Source organism: Corapipo altera, unplaced genomic scaffold (genome assembly GCF_003945725.1).
Source record: "Corapipo altera isolate COAL_440 unplaced genomic scaffold, ASM394572v1 1, whole genome shotgun sequence".
In the NCBI taxonomy this organism is placed as follows: Eukaryota; Metazoa; Chordata; class Aves; order Passeriformes; family Pipridae; genus Corapipo; species Corapipo altera.
In genome coordinates this window covers 15,081,688-15,099,402 of record NW_020884873.1, presented here as the reverse complement: position 1 = coordinate 15,099,402, position 17,715 = coordinate 15,081,688, and the positions used below count along the sequence as shown (strand labels likewise).

General features: G+C 47.7%; 1 protein-coding gene across 1 annotated transcript; it reads left to right on the top strand.

Moving 5' to 3' along the window:
• The first annotated feature begins 13,131 nt into the window (after positions 1–13,131).
• On the top strand, positions 13,132–17,225 carry MB (myoglobin). Its single transcript, XM_027665787.1, has 3 exons — positions 13,132–13,381; positions 15,453–15,675; positions 16,373–17,225. The coding sequence occupies exons 1-3, from the start codon at positions 13,287–13,289 to the stop codon at positions 16,517–16,519; spliced, it is 465 nt and encodes a 154-aa protein (XP_027521588.1). The 5' UTR covers positions 13,132–13,286; the 3' UTR covers positions 16,520–17,225.
• The last annotated feature ends 490 nt before the right edge of the window (positions 17,226–17,715 follow it).

Below are 17,715 nucleotides of genomic sequence, written 5' to 3'. Positions count from 1 at the left end.
CACTGCCACCGGGTTCAGCTGCCATGCAAATCACCGATGGCATTTTACAGGAGACATTTGCCCGTGTGGTGATGTTTGTGCTTTGGGTCATGTCTATTTTTGCTGTAACGCCATGTATTTTTAAATTGGGCTTGAATGGCGTACAATGCCCGCAGTGCAGCTCCTTTCAAATCATCTGTCATGTCAGAAAACGATTTTGAATATCTGTCTGCTCATTTCAAGCAAAATATTTATTCTGTAATTAGAGTGTTTTGTTCCAAATACTTTTTTTTAAAAAAAACCCGAAAGTATGAATGAGAAGTCAGTATTAGATTGCTTAAGTGGATGGAAATATGCAGGTGGAAAAGCAAAACGCTTCTGCAAAGCTGGTGTGGGTGTTTAGCCTTCACAAAATGTTTCTCTGTTTTTTTCCCCCCTATCTCATCCCTGTGAAGATCTGCTCTGTTAGTTTCTGTGCCAGGACATGCTGGGGATATTGCAGCTGTGTCTGTGAAGGTGAGGGAAAAGTCTTCAGCCCATCCTCTCCACTCCTGACCATGCTCCTCGATGTTGTCTCCCCAGCTGAGCTCTCATCCCTGCAGAAGTATCAGTGCCCTGGCCCAAGGATGCTCTCTGGGTCCCCCCACTGTGGGTGCCATGCAGTTGGTGTGCTGTGCAGTGCTGGAGGCATCTCTAACACAGCACTGTGGTCCATGTCACGGCCTGTGAGTGCTGTGCAGGGATCAAAAATGATGGACAACTGGGCTAAATGTGATTTAATGTTATTTCCACTGCCAGAGTACTAAAAGTTATGCTCTCACAGAGACAGAGGTCTCATGCATGCACACGTGGGCAAAGACAGAAAGGAAGGAGCAAGTTTCATACTTCACTGAGGCACTTGAGAACCAGTTGCTGCTGTTGTAAATTTACTCCCAAGATGGCTTATGGTTCACCTGCAAGTTCATGGGGAGAAGAAAAAACAAAAATGTTTATGTCAACCTCACTCAGGCTAAAAATATTTCTTTTAGGTTCCTGGCAAGCCAAAAGCTTCCTGGTATCCTGGCCATCTGTTGCATCAGGGGTCTACATGGTTTGATTTTGCTTTCAGATGAAAACGTTTCGTTTCCCAGCCCCAGTCCCAAGGCAGGTCTCCTTGTAACCTGTACTATACTTCTGAACTCCAACTTTCAGGTCCTGCATTGGGGCAGGGAGCAAGACACTGGCCAGTGGCACGGCTGCCTCCTGGCTGCCTGAAGCTACACAACTGGTGTCTTCCTTGCTCTGCCCAGCGGGATTGTGGGATCCTGCCCAGTGCACCAGTGTGCTTGGCTTTGCAGATGGAAGTTGCCTCTGGATTTCAAACTAGAGAGAAGTTAAAGGTAAGAAAGAAGGATAAAGATTTAAATTTAAACCTAAAATAAAACTTCAAAGGACAAAGCAGCTAAGCTGCTAGGGAAAATGGTCTGAAGTTTAGAGATTTGATTTTGTGAGTGTCTACAAGTAAGAGCTTCCCTTTGGACCTGAATTCAGTGGCAGGGGAACTCTGCCTCAGAGCACGACATTACTTTTAATTAATTCTATCCAAATTTGTATGAAGTAATTGTGTACTATTAAATGATCCCACTCAACACAAGGTAACTTTGCTTTTCATTTTCTTATCCTGTACAAATAATACATATATCCACTGGCTGTTTTGTAAATAACCTCACTGCCTCACCCCTGCCAAGGGGTGGCCCGTATCTCCACCTTCTCACTTCTGATGCCTTTTGGTTATGTTATTTCCTGTCAGCATGCCCAAAGCCAAGTAAAAACATGCTGCCTACAGTAATCAGTTGTATTTGCTAAGCCTCTGTTTACACAGCTGTCTTACTGTGTCTGCTTAGGTGACCCTATCCGAGCAGGTAATGCTGAACGAGATGCTCTGATTGACTGCAGGAGCTGGGATTAGGTGCTGGCTCTTCACATTGTGCATTTCTGCATCAGCTGGATGATGCTGAGAAGCTGCTCTAAAAGGCCAACTGGGTGCATGAGCTCGTGAGCCCAGTCCCATAGTTATAATTTGGAACAGAGTGATTAAGGCTTACAGTAAAGCTAGCACAGAATCATAGAATCATGGGCTGGTTTGGGTTAGAAGGGACCTTAATGATCATCCAGTTCCAACCTCCCTACCACTGAGGGCAGGGACACCTCCCCTCAGACCAAGTTGATCCAAGTCCCGTCCAAGCTGGCCTTGACCACTTTCAGGGATGGGGCATCCACAACTTCTCTGGGCAACCTGTTCCAGTGCCTCACTACCCTCACAGTAAGGAATTTTTTCCTATTATCCAATGTAAACCTACTCTTTCAGTTTGAACTTATTCCCCCTTGTCCTGTCACTACATGCTCTTGTAAAAAGTCCTCTCCATCCTTCTCATAGGCTCCCTTCAGGTACCAGAAGGCTGCAATTATGTAATTCCTAAGCCTTCTCTTTTCCAGGCTGAACAAACCCTGTTCTCAGCCTTTCCTTATAGGAGAGGTACTCCATCCCTTTGATCATCTTGGTGGCATGTCTCTCCTCCCTCTGTTTTCTTTTTGCATTTCCCTCCTCCATCTCAATGTGCAGTGTCTTGCACAGCATTGTGGATGTGCTACAAGGCAGGTCATGCAGGTGTGCTGATAAATCTTCTTGCTTTGGACTTGATAGGCCTCTCCTTGCCCAATAGCCCAAGCTAGGCTATGAACCACTCTCCCTGCTTTGATGAGCTCTTTGGCCACTGAGCAGGCTTAGGAGCCCTTATGGTTTTGCGTGGATGCTGCTTTCCAGGGCCGTTTGTGTGCAATGCCCGACATACTAATACCAACAGGAACAATGTGCTTCAGAGGAAACATCCGTGTCTTTTTGCCTCGGGCTGGAAATCCCTCTTCTTGGAGGGAACCAGCAGCTTCCCTGCTTTGTTCCCTTCCTCTGGAGAGCTGATTTTCTCCTACATACTTGCAAAAACACTGCTGGCTGCTGCTGCTACCACACTGCAGCCAGTTGGGCACAAGCAAGGCTTGTTCTGGCAGTTGGAGGTTAATGGTGGCCAGAGGGTGGCCAAGGTGCTGGGAGCCACACCTGGTGGTTCTGTGGTGATCCTGGTGATGTGGTTCATGTGAATCTCCTCTGAAGGCATTTCTCTAGGCTTTCAGGTTAGAAAACTGCCCCAGGAGTGCTACGAGTTTTGTTAGAGTTTCTGCTGAATCACTAGCCAAAGTCATCAAAATGTATCTTGAAAGTTTTTGGACCTGGCGACTTAGGGGTGCTGTTTGTGGAGCTGGTGGGGTGATCCCACAAGAAAAGTCCCTCTGGTGCTCATGCTGCACCAGCACCAAGGAGCACCTCCAACTGTAGAGGCTGCAGAGCAGCTATTTCCACATCACCAATGTCTTCCAGCACTTCCTCACAATAAGCTTTGTCCTGCAGAAGTTCAGAGACTTCTCAGCTCTTGTTGCTGGTAGCTGCCCACTATATTTGGAAAAAGGATTGAAAATCCCATGTCTCGATGGAGTCTAGTTTAGACCTGAGGTGTTGAGGCTGAGCAGAGCCCAGCAGGAATGGCTGGTATTTTGCATGTGTGCCCACGGAGGGCTCCCCAGAGGAGCAGACGTGGGCCTCCGAGTTATGGGCTGGGCAAGAGGAGGGGATGCCTGTGCTGAGGCTGGTGCAGGGTTGCCCTTCCAGCACAGCACAATGTGCATGGAAGGAAAGGGAAGCAGAGGAGAGAAACCATCTTAATCACAGTGCTTTTCCGATAGTACTGTATCTAGTGCCTGTACAGTGTGGCCTTTTGGCTTACTGCACACAAAGAAGATGAAATACCAGTCATCTGGAGAAAGAAGAAGAGGGGGAAAAGCGTGGAAAGGGGAATGTCCAGGGGTGGGAAACATTTCTGCTGGGAGAAGTGAAGCAAGAGGAATGGATTTTCAATTGCCAGGCAGGGAAGTGCCATTTGCACAAAATCACTGTCGAGACTGGCACCAACTCTCCCTCTTGTGGGCATTCTCCTCTGTCTTGTGTAGAGTCTGGTATCTGCAGCTGCTGCCAGCAGCCTTGAACCTATGATGGCTTCATTGTGATGAGATGGTTCGTAATAACTTCTGTGTTAAATATCCATGTAAATTAGGCCAAGAGGGTGGGCTGATTGGCAGAGCTGGCATCTGGAGTGTCCTGGCATCAGGCTCATCACCCAGCAGATGAGAGGCACATCTATGTCTGTAAAGTGAAACACCTAAAAGCAGGACCCATGACAAGGGGGTAGATACTGAATAAATTACTTGCCATGTTCACTCCTCGCAGGTCATACTGGCCAGGACTTCACTTTCCTGCTCTCCTCTCACTTTACTCAAGTTGGTCTTTTTATTTTATTTAATAACCCAAACAAATCAAAGCTTGCCCATGTTCCCACCTGAATTTCCATCTGAACCCTGACCCCAAAGACTCCCTCTTGGCCCAGGCTATGTTCAGTGGGTGAGATGTTTGTAATATACATTTTTTCACACAAAACCTCTACCTGCCTTGTCTAGTCTATCTGCAGTCTCCTTTCTTCTCCTGACTTTTTTATATGTGGTCCCACTGTTGTCCTTGTCTGTTTTTCTTTTATGATTTGGACCCTCTCTGTCCCAATAAACAGGTGAGACTGGGGCTGTCTTGTGGGGGCCAATGTACCTCTCTCAGCTACATCAGTTGCAGGTCTGCAAGAGCAGCAGATAAATTCTGGCCTTTTGCTCAAAAGGATAATAAATCCTGTGTAATTTGTCCTTTGCTGTAAACCCATAGATAAGTCAAAAAACTGGCACTGAAACCCAGAGAAGGAGCATGGGTTCATTTAGAGCAAAGAGTCACCACGTGGAATGAGATCTCTGCTGAAGATGATGGGGAACGAAATAAAAGGACACAGGCTAAGATAAGCAACTTCCAGAACAGATGCTGTCACAGAGCAGCTGGATCTGACCAACTGAGCCACCAGCACTGGACCCCTTAGCAGGAAGACGAAGATCGAAAAATAAAACCATGTTGGTTTGAGGAACTTGCAATTAAAAAGTCACCAGAGGTGGGAGCCCTGCATGTACAGAGATCTAGAGATCTTCGATGGTAATGGAGCTTCATTTTTATTGGCTTTTTTTTTTTTTTTTTTTGTAATGATCATGCCTTAAAGCTGTTTGTGAATGGTTAGAAAGTGATTATCAGATTTTCGTCTTTGTGCATTGGCTAATCTGTTGCAGAGTCACCAAGTCAGCAGGTTGTTTTAAACAGTTTGACCTAGTAAGGCTGCAGCCATGTCTGAAATATATTTTGAGGAGCATGTATAAGAGGATTAAAAAAAATTATAAACTCGTGAAGAATTCTGCCTATAGCTGTTAAATGCAAGCATGCAAATATAACCTTGGGAAGTCTTTTAGCCTCAAGTTGCTGCACAGGAGTAGAATTGTTCCTGCTTACACTTTCCCTGGGCATCTGCCACTAGTGCTGTTGGAAGAAGGAGCTAGATGAGCTTCTATCTGTCCATGGATCCTGTGTGTGTAAGGTGAGCTTTCCAAAGGTGACCAGCCTGAGGCATCTGTATATGCAACCTAGACCCCAAAGACCTGAGGGGGCTAGCCAGGCTGAGCATGTGGGAGGAATGCTATGTTACAGTTGTACCATGGGACCAGAAGTCGCAGCAGAGGTGAAATCTTCCAGTGTTTTTTTCATACCAGTATCTTGCATTCAGCAGCAAGTCCCACCACTGTGGTTGTCTTGCTAGCAGGACCCTAAAGGGCAGAAGACAAAAGATCTGATTGCAAGCACAGCATTGAAAATAACAGGGAGGAGATACAGAACAGAGACGCCACCCCAAATTCAGTGTACATCCTCTGCTCAGGCAGCCAAGCCACCAGCACTGTGTTTAGGGTGCTCACTGCTGCTCAGTGCTGATCTGCTTGAAGAAAACACTTATTTTTTGCCAAGGCATCAGTTTACTTGCAGAAGTTCCCAGAAGACTAGCAGAGCACAGAAGGCACCACTGGATTAGGGGCTGCTTAAACTGGTGCTGCTTCTCAGAAGAGAAGAAGTCCTGACTGTGCCTTTCCTCCCTAAGGGAGCACTTGGCGTTGGAACGATAATGCAAAATGAGACCTTGAACTTTGAAAAGGGCCAACTGCAGCTGGAAGCAAGAGCCTACTGGAGCTCATTAAAGGGCAAGTGTAAACATCAATACAAATGAGGGGTAGATCCTGGCTTCCCCACGGGCTCTTATCTTGCAGAAGCTTCATGCTTTGTGGATGAGAGGCTGTTTTGCAGGCAAAGAGAATAAAAAGTGTGCCTGTTTTCTCACTTTTCACCCCATGAAACTCAGGCAAAGGGAAACTCTAATCTGTATGCGCTGTTCCAGCAGTTAGACAGTGCTGCCTGGGGTTCTGGAGGATGGCTCCATGGGTGTTTCTTTTACAAGCGATGCCTGCATAAGTAGCTCTGCATCCTCCTACTCCCCCTGCCAGCATATGTTGGTCCAGCTGTGTGAGAAACCAGACTGTGGAACTTATCTGGCTTCAAAATAAACTCTCCAAAAGATAAACACAGTTACTTTAAACTCAGACCAGTTCCTTGATCCACTTCATTTCAAGCCCTCATAAAGAGCTGCACAGGCATTGTGGAATGGAGCAGGCTCTGCTGGCATTGCCTCCAAATCCAACTTAAAACGTGCACAGCCTCATATTAAGTGCTGGTACCTTGAGGGCCACTGTCTGCCCACTGGGCCTGAGAAGGCAATTTCCAGCTGTATCACCCAGTTATACCATGTAGGGATGGGCTCTCCCACTCTTTTTTGGGAGTCTGAGCTGTGCATTGTGTGTTGAGGCCAGGTTTACTCCTCTTCCTCGAGGAGCAGCTCAGATAGGAAGAATTATTCAATGCTGAGTTGACCTCATCTCAGACTACAACTTCCTCATGAAGGGAAAAGAAGGGGCAGACACTGATCTCTTCTCTGTGGTGACCAGTGACAGGACTTGAGGGAATGGCCTGAAGCTGTGTCAGGGGAGTTTTAGGTTGGATATTAGAAAAAGGTTCTTCACCCAGAGGGTGGTTGGGCAGTGGAACAGGCTCCTCAGGGAAGTGGTCACAGCACCAAGCCTCGCAGAGTTCAAGAAGTATTTGGATGATACTCTCAGGCACATGGTGTGACTCTTGGGGATGGTCCTGTGCGGGACCAGGAGTTGGACTCGGTGATCCTTGTGGGTCCCTTCCAACTTGGCATATTCTGTGATTCTGTGAGTTTAACCAGCAGTCAGACACTTCTGGCTCCCTGCAAACTTTGGGCATGAGTGTTGGTGTGTCCCAAGGAAAGGTGGACTGCAAAAAGTGTGCTTGTTTGCACAGTGGCTCAACTTTGTCACTGCTGATGCTGCTCTTGCTTTGGTCTTGGCCACACTGCAATTGCTGCTGCCTTTGCAGGCATGTGAACACCTCTCCAGCAGCACTCAGCCACACCCAAAGTGCACCCCACACTCTTATATGGCAAGGCAGCTTGCAAGGCACCACCCATATTCCCAAGGCACTGGGAAGAGGGGGATGAAGACACTCACTGGCATAAAGCATGGTCTGGGAACAGCTACCCCTTCCAGTTGCCTGGATTTCAGTCAACCTGTTCATGAAATCCCAACCTCAGCCATGCTGCAAGAGTCTCTGTTACAGCTTCCTGGGGGTAGCTCTGAGCTGCAGAGCTCTGCGGTGGCAGGCAGTGCATGTTTGGATGTGCAGGCTCATTGCTTGACTCTTTTTGCCCGTATGAGTTTCTGTGGCCCTTGCCTTTCTCAATTGTCCTTCAGCAGGCTCTAGTTACAATATATTATTCGTGATGAGGGAGGAATTTCTCTCTTGCTTTAGTACTTCAGTAAGTAGTACACAAATCCCTGAGTGCCATTATGCTGTTATGAAGTCTAATCCACCTGAAGGGACTTCTGCATGCCACATTTCCCACTGACTCCTAAAGATCTCCGGGGTCTCACTGCTATCATCCATGTTCTTAACTCTAAACAGTAATTTCCTCCTTTTGCTCTGGGGTGGGTAAGACTTTAAAATCTGCCTGTTCTCTAATCATAATCCTCCTTCCTTTAACTGCACTCAGTTTCCCACACAAAAACCTCAGTCCTTTTGTGCTCTGCTTACCAAGTCCTCCAGAGAAGGTTTACATCCCCAGAGAGAGCTCATGTGCCTCAGAGACAGCCTCAGTTTTTATATTGTAGCCTAAATACTCTTGTCCTGGATTGCCCTGCTGCTTTCCCACATGTTCTCCCACTGAATCCAAACAATCTGCAATAAGTGTCCTGCTTAGCCGAGATAAGTGTTTTGTCCAGGTGCTGTGCAGTGACACGTCCACTGTGAGATGCCTCAGTGACTGCACAGGAGCTGTGGGTCATGCCTGTGTTATGTCTGATAGTCACCAAAGGCTGGATCCTGTGAGCACTGAAGCAAAGGTAAAGCTACCTCTGACTTTATGGCACAGGGCATGATCCCTGAAAGAATCCATGCTAAGATACTGGTAAGTACGTAGCACATCTCTGCAAACTCACAGCCTAAACCTTGTCCTGATGCTGAAACCTTCTCCTCCTAACCTTTCCTCTTCTTTTTAAGCAAGCAGGTTGGGTCACCTCTCAGCTGTGTAAATGCATCAGTGTGCGGGAGCCCTGCCTGGAGGCGCTGCTAAGAATAGTGTCTAAGAGCAAGGGGAAGAGAGGAGTGAGCCTGATTTAGCCACTGCCATCGTCAGTTAGACTCCACCTCATTTCCTACAAGCCATAGAGGCTACACAATGAACATAGTTGCAGATGGTGCTCTTACTTGACCGTCTTCCGATCCTCTGAATACCAAAGTCAATGGCACAGCTTCAAAAAACTCAATGCTGTTGCCCTGCTATGGCTATAAGATCCCGTTACTATATCCCTTACCTCTCTAGCTAAAGCTGCTGTGAGTACAGGGGTCTCACCTGTCTGTCTGACTGAGCTGCAGGCTCCTGAAACAAAGTGCAAATGAATCCCCTAGAAGCAGCCGTGTTTCAGCAAAATGCCATAGAAACCACAGCTGAGTTATGGAGGGCCTTTCCCCTGGCATTATGCAATAGGTAATTATGTAAGTTGTTGTTATATAATATTCCTAGTTTTTTTGGAGTGCCAGCCTCCCTCTGACCACAGCAGTGTGTACTACTTACGTCACAACTCAGGATCACAGCAGAGCTGGGGCTGCTGTCACTGGTTCTCCCAGCCACGGGACTCTCAGGGCTTTTAAAAAATTGTACTGTGGGGGAAAAAGTTCATTGAAAAGAAAAAAGTATTTGATGAAAATATATGTTTGTTCCTCTGAGACGTTTTGCTGTGTAAGCACACAAGATGGCTTGGCTCCCTTCTTGAGGAAGAACTGGGTTTTAAAGCATCTCTCTCTCTTTCTTGCTGGGAAGTTTATTTCACAAGCTTACTTCAAATGAGAAAGAAATTTATGATTTCTGCCAGTACCTTTCTCTTAGGTGACCATTTTCCTACTTGCAGCAGGTCTGGCTGCAGAGGAAACGGAGCTAGATATTTGTTCTCTTAACCATCAAAGCAATGTGGGGGACTGCTGGGCTCTCTGATGTTCACTTTACAGGTTGGGGTTGGACTTCTCTCTTCATAACAGCAATACTCTAAGAAAAAAATTGAATGTGGCCAAACAAATGTTGATCTGGTCCATCCTTGTGGCTGGTGTACAATTCCTCTGTGCCTCCCAGCGCCACTTGGGTGGCTGAGCCCCATAGTAATAACCACCAAACAGCTGGTGTTTCTAATACCATACCCAAGGGCCAGTCCCTACTCTTTCAATGGGGTATCTGTGGGCTCAAGCAAGTCATAGAACTTCTTTGATCACTCATAAATGGAGAGAACAAGTGGCTTGTCCATCCGCAGGATTGGGGCATGTTCTAAATTCATTAATACCTGTAGAAAGGTTGGCCATATGTGGAGGGAGGAGCAAGGCAGAGGTGTGATTGCATCCACTGTTTTGCCAGAGATGGCTCTTCCCCTACCTGCTGCACTCGTTACATGGGGGGTCCTTTCCTAAGCACCTTTTGGGAACGTTTTTGGGTAGAAACAAGCCCCACAAAGTCTCTAGAACAGCCTTTCTCTTCCGCAGTACCCTGAGTCTTGGCTGTGGCTCTGCTGCTGTCACATGGGATCTTCTGCCCCGATCTCACCACCCCAGACCTCTCCAATATTAAGGCTTGGAGAGGAAAGGAGGGAGGCATAGCATCCCAAGTGACCAGGGAATGCAACGTCTCTACATCCCACACCGAAAATGAGCCCCTTACACAAGTTCTGCACCCGACCGCAGCCGCAGCCTCGTGGCGCTGCCGGCGGGGGGGATGCTGAAGTCCTGCCTGCCCTAGGGTCACCCTCCTGCCTCCGAAATGCGAGGGCTACCTGTCGGACATCTCCCCGCGCTTCCAAATCCCGGGTAGGGGCTCGGACGTGGCCTCCAGTGCCCGTGGCTCAGTCACCCGTGGCCACGAGGTGGCAGCAAGTCCTGGCCGACGGGGCCCGAGCTGCGGCGGGTCCTGCCCGGGCCGGGCCAGGGGAGCCCCGGGGGGACCCGCGGGGGGACCCGCGCTGGCCGCGGAGCCACAGAAAGGCTGGGCTGGGCAGGGGCCACCGCAGGTCATCCAGTCCACCGCACCCTGCTCAGGCAAAGTCTGCTAGAGCACGTCCACCCCGGGAGCTTTGCAACGAGGTGACAGTGGCTAATGTACCCCAAAACATTGTGGCCCAAACCGCGAAATGGCCAAAAGCATCAGTGGTCCATTTTATGCTGGTTTGGCAAGAGTGTCTCAGGTGTGGGTGCAGAGGCACAGCCACGTGTGCCAGCATGGCTCTGGTGTGGGCAGGGCTGCTTGAAATAGGCTATTCATTCACCTGGAGCATTTTAGAAGAGGCAGCCAAAATGCTGGCTCTCTATGGTTTATGTTTATCAAGATGATTATGCAACTGATAGATTTTGCCCCAAGGGAGGCTCTGAGAAGAGACCTGTAGATACTAAAATGTTATGTCATTTTCAAGGCTGCAGGGTTGAGGGGTAGTCAGGTGCACTATAAAGCTTTTAGTATTTTTGTAGACTACTCATTTATTTAAGCTCTAGGGAGAAAGCTTATGATTTTATTTCATTATTACCTTGCCTGCAAAAAGAGCAATATGGAATCTCATCCTCGTTTTAAGTCTTTTGAGCATTTAACATTAATGTTCATACCAGGACTTTTGGCTTCACAGCCCTGGAGAAAGTTACAGAGAGAGAAGAGTCGACCAATTTCAAACGAAGCTATTACAGCTTTAGTTTTACACTGAACTGAGTAGTTTCAGCTTGGGGAATAAGACAGAGCTCGGTGCATAAGCAGCAGCCTCTTGTGTACCAGGAGCATGTTTCTGCCACATTTGAAAGGCTTGTAAACCTGTAAGGTCAGTATTCAGGATTCTACCCAAGGCCGAACCTGGCAGGGTACAAATGCTTGTTTACTGCTCTGAGTACTTGGGCAGTGAGATTGCAGGTCTGTGATTTCTCCTCTCTCAGTCCTGTGCTGTGGAAAACTGCACAAGGAATGAGTTGGAGGAGTCCTAGGTGCTACTCCAGTAGCTTATCTTAGTTTGGGTAACTGGTAGCAACCTGGTGTTTGCACAGATAAATCAGGATGAAATCTTGGAATTGAAGTGTTTAGGATGTGGCTTTTTGGATGTGAAGCAAACTGGTGCATAGAGGAGAGGGAAGAGGTGGATTTCAGGGTCACAGGTTCATTTGGCTGACAGAAGCTTGTAACAATGTAATGGTCAAAATTTCTGTACCTCTACACTTGGAAATCAGCTGACACCTCCATTTGGCTTTTGCCACCCTTCTTAATCAAACTATTCCCTTTAAACCTCTGTGTTTCTGAGGGGTCTGAGGCTCTGTGCCTCCATCATCCTTGCTGCCTGATTACCCTTCTAATGTGGGCACTTCTCTCCCCTTGCAAGGCTGGAACAGGGAACCTGTTCCTGTGTTGTAGAGAGTCGAAGTGTGTAGAGGCAGCAATGCACCTCAGGTTGTGCAGCACTGTGGTAGAGACCACAGGGTGCATCTCCTGCTCCTGAATCCCAAGGCAGGTATCTTCAGCCATTTGTTGACATTTCTCATCTGCTTGCATCTTGGAAACATCCAGAGAGAGGTTTGGGACACATTTTCCACATGGTTTGGGACAGCAGTGCTAGCTCAGCTTTGTTATCAGGCTGTGCTCTGATGGCAGCTGGCCCTTGGAAGGGACTAGTCATCCCACTGGTGTGCCAGGCTGTTACCAGTCCTGACAGGGAGGGAGGAGAAAGTCTGGGAGGCGTCCCAAAACATACCCATGTGGTTTGTTAGCCCAATGGCTTTTCCTTCAACACTGATATTTTTTCTGGCTTGATAGAGGTAGCCAGAGCCCAGAACTGCTGGCTGGGTGGGTGTTGAGTGAAGCCTTGCTGTGTCCTTGTGTCTCTAGCCTGCTGCAAATTACCCTCCTGGCTCAGCTCTACATCCGTTGGCTCCAATATCCAGGCTCATCCAACAGCTAATCCTAGGCGTTTCCCAGAAGAGCAGGCAGCAGGATCCCAGCAAACAGGTGTGGCATAACTGGCTCCCATACAGCTCTTGTCCCTCTCCTTCCTCCTGCAACAGCTGGGGAAATGACTGGGCTGCTTTGAATATGGTTAAGGACATCTCTCTTCTAACACTGTGCTCTGCTCTAATAACAAATGGTGTGTTACCCCAGGAGAAAAGGACAATGAGATCGGCATGGGAAAGGAAAGGCCTTTGGAGTGATGGAGCCAATGTTTCTGACTGACCTGGCCTTTTCTTCTGCCTGCCCTTGCCAGGCCAGGGGAGAGGGAGGCAGGGTGTCCTTGCATTTGACAGTGCTCTTCAGGAATCTCCTGGCATACAGCTTGACACTGTCTCTGGGTCCTTGGGAACCTAGGACAGGCTCCTGGCACTGTGTTTCGGCAGTGCCCTTTATGTGTAGAGTGGGACATGTGCCAGTCCAATACGAAAAGCAGAAATTATGCCATCAGTGGCACCCACAATAGTACCTGACCCAAAATAGCTCCCTAGGAAAAAACAGGGAGGCTGATTAGGTTAGACAAGCCTGAAAGAGAGCAAGATTTCCAGCTAATGATTGACAGGTGTAGGTCTGTGAACAGGGGCTATAAATCCCAGAGGTGAGCTCTCTAGCCACCCTTTGGGGAAAGGCCAACGACTGCAGGGAGCACTCAGGATCTGCCTTCAGTGAACCATGGGGCTCAGTGACCAGGAATGGCAGCAGGTCCTGACCGTCTGGGGAAAGGTGGAGTCTGACCTCGCCGGCCATGGGCATATAATTTTAATGAGGTAGGCAAGAAGCTTCTGTTCTAAGATTAAAGCTGAGAGCCTTTGATGAGAGACATGTTTGTCAGTGTTTATTTCAACAAGCTGTTTGCTTTCTTGTAGGGTGGTGGGTTTTCCAGTGCTGTGGTTTCTGGGTTAAAAGTAACTCACTGTGTAAAGTAGCTGTGCTTCTCTGTCTCCATCTCTCTATGGGTGCAGTAGCAGGCCAGTGCTGCTTTTAAAAGATGGTGGTGCTTTGTCCCTCTGCCTCTGGTGCCTAAGCTTTGCTTTGGATCCCCATTTCCAAAGCACTACAGTAAGAAATGCTGGGGAGAATTGTGTGTCATGAGTCTTCAGGTGCTCTGTAGCAAGGATATGTAGAGGCAGGGAAGGAAATGAGAGGAAAACCACCTCTGTGAAAATTTTCTTGGAATTTACTATTTCAGTAAAATTATCCGTGAAGTACCTGAGTGTTTCCCTTTCCCCATCTTAGTGTCACCTCACAGAGCCCTGTTCATCCTGCTTTCTGGTCAGAAATCTGTGTGGTAACACTTGTGTATTACCTTATAATGAATTTGCAGTCTGGGTGTGTGAAAAGAAGCACATCCTTCCCCCTGCTTCCCTCCTCCACAATTCTTGTGTCAGAGCACAAGTGCTCATGAGATCTCCATCTGAGAGGACACCAAACTCCATGAGATACTGGCACCCTGACTGGGGAACACCCAGATACTGCAGTGGGAAACAACATTAGGTGGGCGTTGGAGCCTAGCTTGTCCTTTAAAGACCAGTAGGGATGGAGACTTTGAGGAAATTCTCTTCAGATCTCCCCTGAGGTGGTGCAGAGTACAAAGTGCTGGAAGGGTACAGAAAAGGCCAGGAAAGTCAGTAGCATTGGCTCCATCACTCAAAAGGCCTTCCCTTTCCCATGCTGATCTCATTGTCCTTTTCTCCTGGGGATATGGCACCTGCTTGGGGGCTTTCCTACCCTAAGCATGGCTAAGGAAAGGAGCCCACACCATCAGGCATATCCACTGAAGAGCTCTGAAAACCTTTTTTCAAAGATGAGACAATGCAGGGAGCTGTTTTATTTACCTTCTTTATAATGGCCCAGTTCAGCTGCCATTTGAAGGGAAAGGAATGAAGTGGGAATGAAGTGAGTGGCAATGTGATGGCTTTCCCCTCATGCGGTCCGGAGCAGGCATGCTGGAGGGGTAGCAGGAACCTGAGCCCTCCTCACGTATCAGTTTCTGTGAGGTGGCTACTTTGGCTCTGAATTTGCCACATGATGGTAAAAGCAGTTCCAAATGGAAAGGCAATACAATTTTTATTACAAATATCGCATGGTAGAGCATGGCATTAAATAAATAGATGGCAGCTCTTCCCCTGTAACTTCGTGCTCCCCAGCCAAACAATTTCTTGTTCCTCCAAGGAGTTTCTGAGGGAGAAGAGAGGCAAGGGAAAGAGGGTGGGAAAAAAAGGCAGGAACCAAATTCCTTTGTGTCTGCAATCATAGGGTTGAGGGGCACAGTAAGCACTCCCATCCATCTGATGTTCAAGAAAACCTGAGCTCCAGATGTAAGGGACCTGTGGCTGGGGACTGCTACCAAGGTTTTTTTTTTTAATCTGTGAGAAGCTTCTAGAACTCTCCTTTCCTGGTAAATGAACAATGGGTTGGGAATAGAGTCCTTGTGAGAGCCAGAGGTCTGCAGGTTGGCTCCTCAGCAATAGCAACTCAATGAAGACAAGTGGTTTTGTTTGGTTTTGGTTTTCCTTCAGATGAATGCAAGAACTCACCTCTCAGTACCACAACCAGCCTTGGCTCTTGTCTCTGTCTTCAAACAGTTAACTTAACCCAGAGGACCGGTACCAAAGAGTTAGCAGAGTTATATGAAAAAAATACAGACACTTACTCTGTTGCTCTAGTTGGACATGTTTAGGGTAGTGTCTCTGTCACGACCAGAGGGAATGGAAATAGGCAATGGTGATCATATCAGAATGTGTAAAAGGATGGGATTACAGTAGATTCAATACTCAAAGGGAGGTATGTCAGGAGCTTCTGCTCTCCAAAGACAAGTCCCTCTATTTTTGTCCACAGACTCTTTCAGGACCACCCTGAGACCATTGAAAAGTTTGAAAAGTTCAAAGGCCTGAAGACCCCTGATGCAATGAAAGGCTCTGAGGATCTGAAAAAACATGGAGCTACTGTTCTTACCCAGCTGGGAAAAATCCTGAAACAGAAGGGTAATCACGAATCAGAGCTGAAGCCCCTGGCTCAGACCCATGCGACCAAGCACAAAATCCCTGTCAAATATCTGGAGGTATGGAAAAAGGCAAGGAATCTTGGTGTCTGATGCGCAGTGAATGTGTGTAAGACATCTATGTGAGAGCTGTGCTTTTATTTACCAGTGACTAGTTGGACTTCAGTGAGTTCTCCCTCAAGACCAAAGTCTCTGTGTACAGGCAGCAGGAGGCACAGAAAGGGCTAATGGTATGCGAATAGTATGTGAATATCCAAATTTAGATTTCCCATTCCAAACACCACACACAGTCTGACTAACCCTTGACAACAATAAACCAACCCATGCAGCCTCTGCATGCCTGGGAAGCTGTATTACATAAGACCTGTCAGTGGCTGGACACATGGGACATACAATTTTACAGGAAGCCCTAGAGGATCCATTGGAGACCCAAACCCATAAAACTAAATATTATACAAACATACGGTATGAATTTTCAGTCTTAATGGATAAGGCAGACAAAAAGTGGGAAGGGCCATGGTCTGCTCAAGGTCATGAAGCAGATCAGTGTCAGAGCTAGGAATAGAGCCCAGTTCTTCTGCCTAGCCCAGGTTCCTTGCATACTAAACTTCACTGTCTCTCCAGAGACTTCACAGAGGGCTACTGAATTAGCTCAGAGATATTTCCAGGCTCTGCAACCTATTTCTTAGTCTGGCTTTTCTGAAAATAAACCTTGAGTGTCCCTTCAGTTTTTCTCTCTCTCTTTCCTTCCTCGCAGTTCATTTCTGAAGTCATTATCAAGGTCCTTGCTGAAAAACATGCTGCAGACTTTGGGGCTGATGCCCAGGCTGCAATGAAGAAGGCCCTGGAGCTGTTCCGAAATGATATGGCCGCCAAGTACAAGGAGTTCGGTTTCCAGGGTTAGCACATATGCACAAAGGAATATCATGATGGAGGCCTGGCCAAGCATCTTAGATAGCTTCCCCAGCACTGTTTTGGACATCTCACAACTGGCCATCCATGATGTGTGGGAAAGCTTTGATGAGAGGCCAAGAGTCACTCCAGGCAGAATAGAGGCACTCAGTGATATCCATGATAAACTGTTGTTTCTTGGCTTCATGTATACAAAAGAAATTATCTGCTTTCTTAGGAAAAATAATGTTAGAGGTTATTTGTGAGCTTCTGCCTATCTCCTTTCTCTCTCTCCCTCCCTCAGTCTCATCTGAGAGGAAAATGGCATGGCCAGAAATGAAGGGATGTGGAGGAACAAGGGAAGTGTTGAGTGTGGTGAATGAGAGAGTTGAAGGGATGACCCAAATGAAAGTGTTGTAAGGATGGCAAGCAAGGACACAGATTCCCATTCTTCCCACAGGTCAGTCTGTTAGCAGGTTACTATGGTGAGCTTCCAGCACAGTATTACTTTGCTTTGTGAGGGCAAATGCAACCGGTCAGTCTCCAGGGCCTGCCAGCTCTTGGAGGCTTTAGGTGTTAAACTTGCATTAGCAAAACTATAAAGAGCAGTACTGCCTGTGATCTGTACGTTTCTGGCAGCCACCACTATGTATCTGAAGGTCTATTGCACTGGGAAGTAAAGTATGTGTTTCTCAGAAAATAAAAATCCCTGCACCAGTGTTGTGTGTTTGCTCCTGGCTTTACAAACGCTCCAGTGAGAAGTGGGGGAGAAGGAGAAAGTGGAAAGGGGTTTTGCCTACTTATCTGGCTGTGCCGCATCCTGCACTGTCAGTCCAGGACCTGAGCAGCACATGGCATCTGTCTCAGCCGGGGGCTCAGAGCACTCAGATGTCACCATGGGGACGTGACCTGGTTACCGGACCTCACACCTCAAAAGAGCAGCTTAGGCTGAGAAGTGCTCCCTGACTGAAGGCAGTGGCCACTGCTGGGGGGATGTGGTGAGGCAGAGTCCTTTGTTTATTTATGGGAAGGTGGTTCGTGCAAGCAGCTTCAGCTTCCAGCAGCAGCACAGTGCATTGCTCCCTCCAGACACTGGAAAGAAGGACTGATTAGCTCAGGAGGGAGGCTGCAACACCAGCATATGCTCTTGAGACTCAACCTCTGGTCTCTCTAACCTTTTGAATTTTTGCTGAGGTGCCTCTGCAGTGC

Coding starts and splice junctions, on each gene's coding strand:
- MB (XM_027665787.1), top strand. CDS start 13,287: ATGGGGCTCAGTGACCAGGAATGGCAGCAGGTCCTGACCGTCTGGGGA. Junction 13,382..15,452: donor GGGCATATAATTTTAATGAG/GTAGGCAAGAAG, acceptor TTTTGTCCACAG/ACTCTTTCAGGACCACCCTG. Junction 15,676..16,372: donor TCCCTGTCAAATATCTGGAG/GTATGGAAAAAG, acceptor CCTTCCTCGCAG/TTCATTTCTGAAGTCATTAT.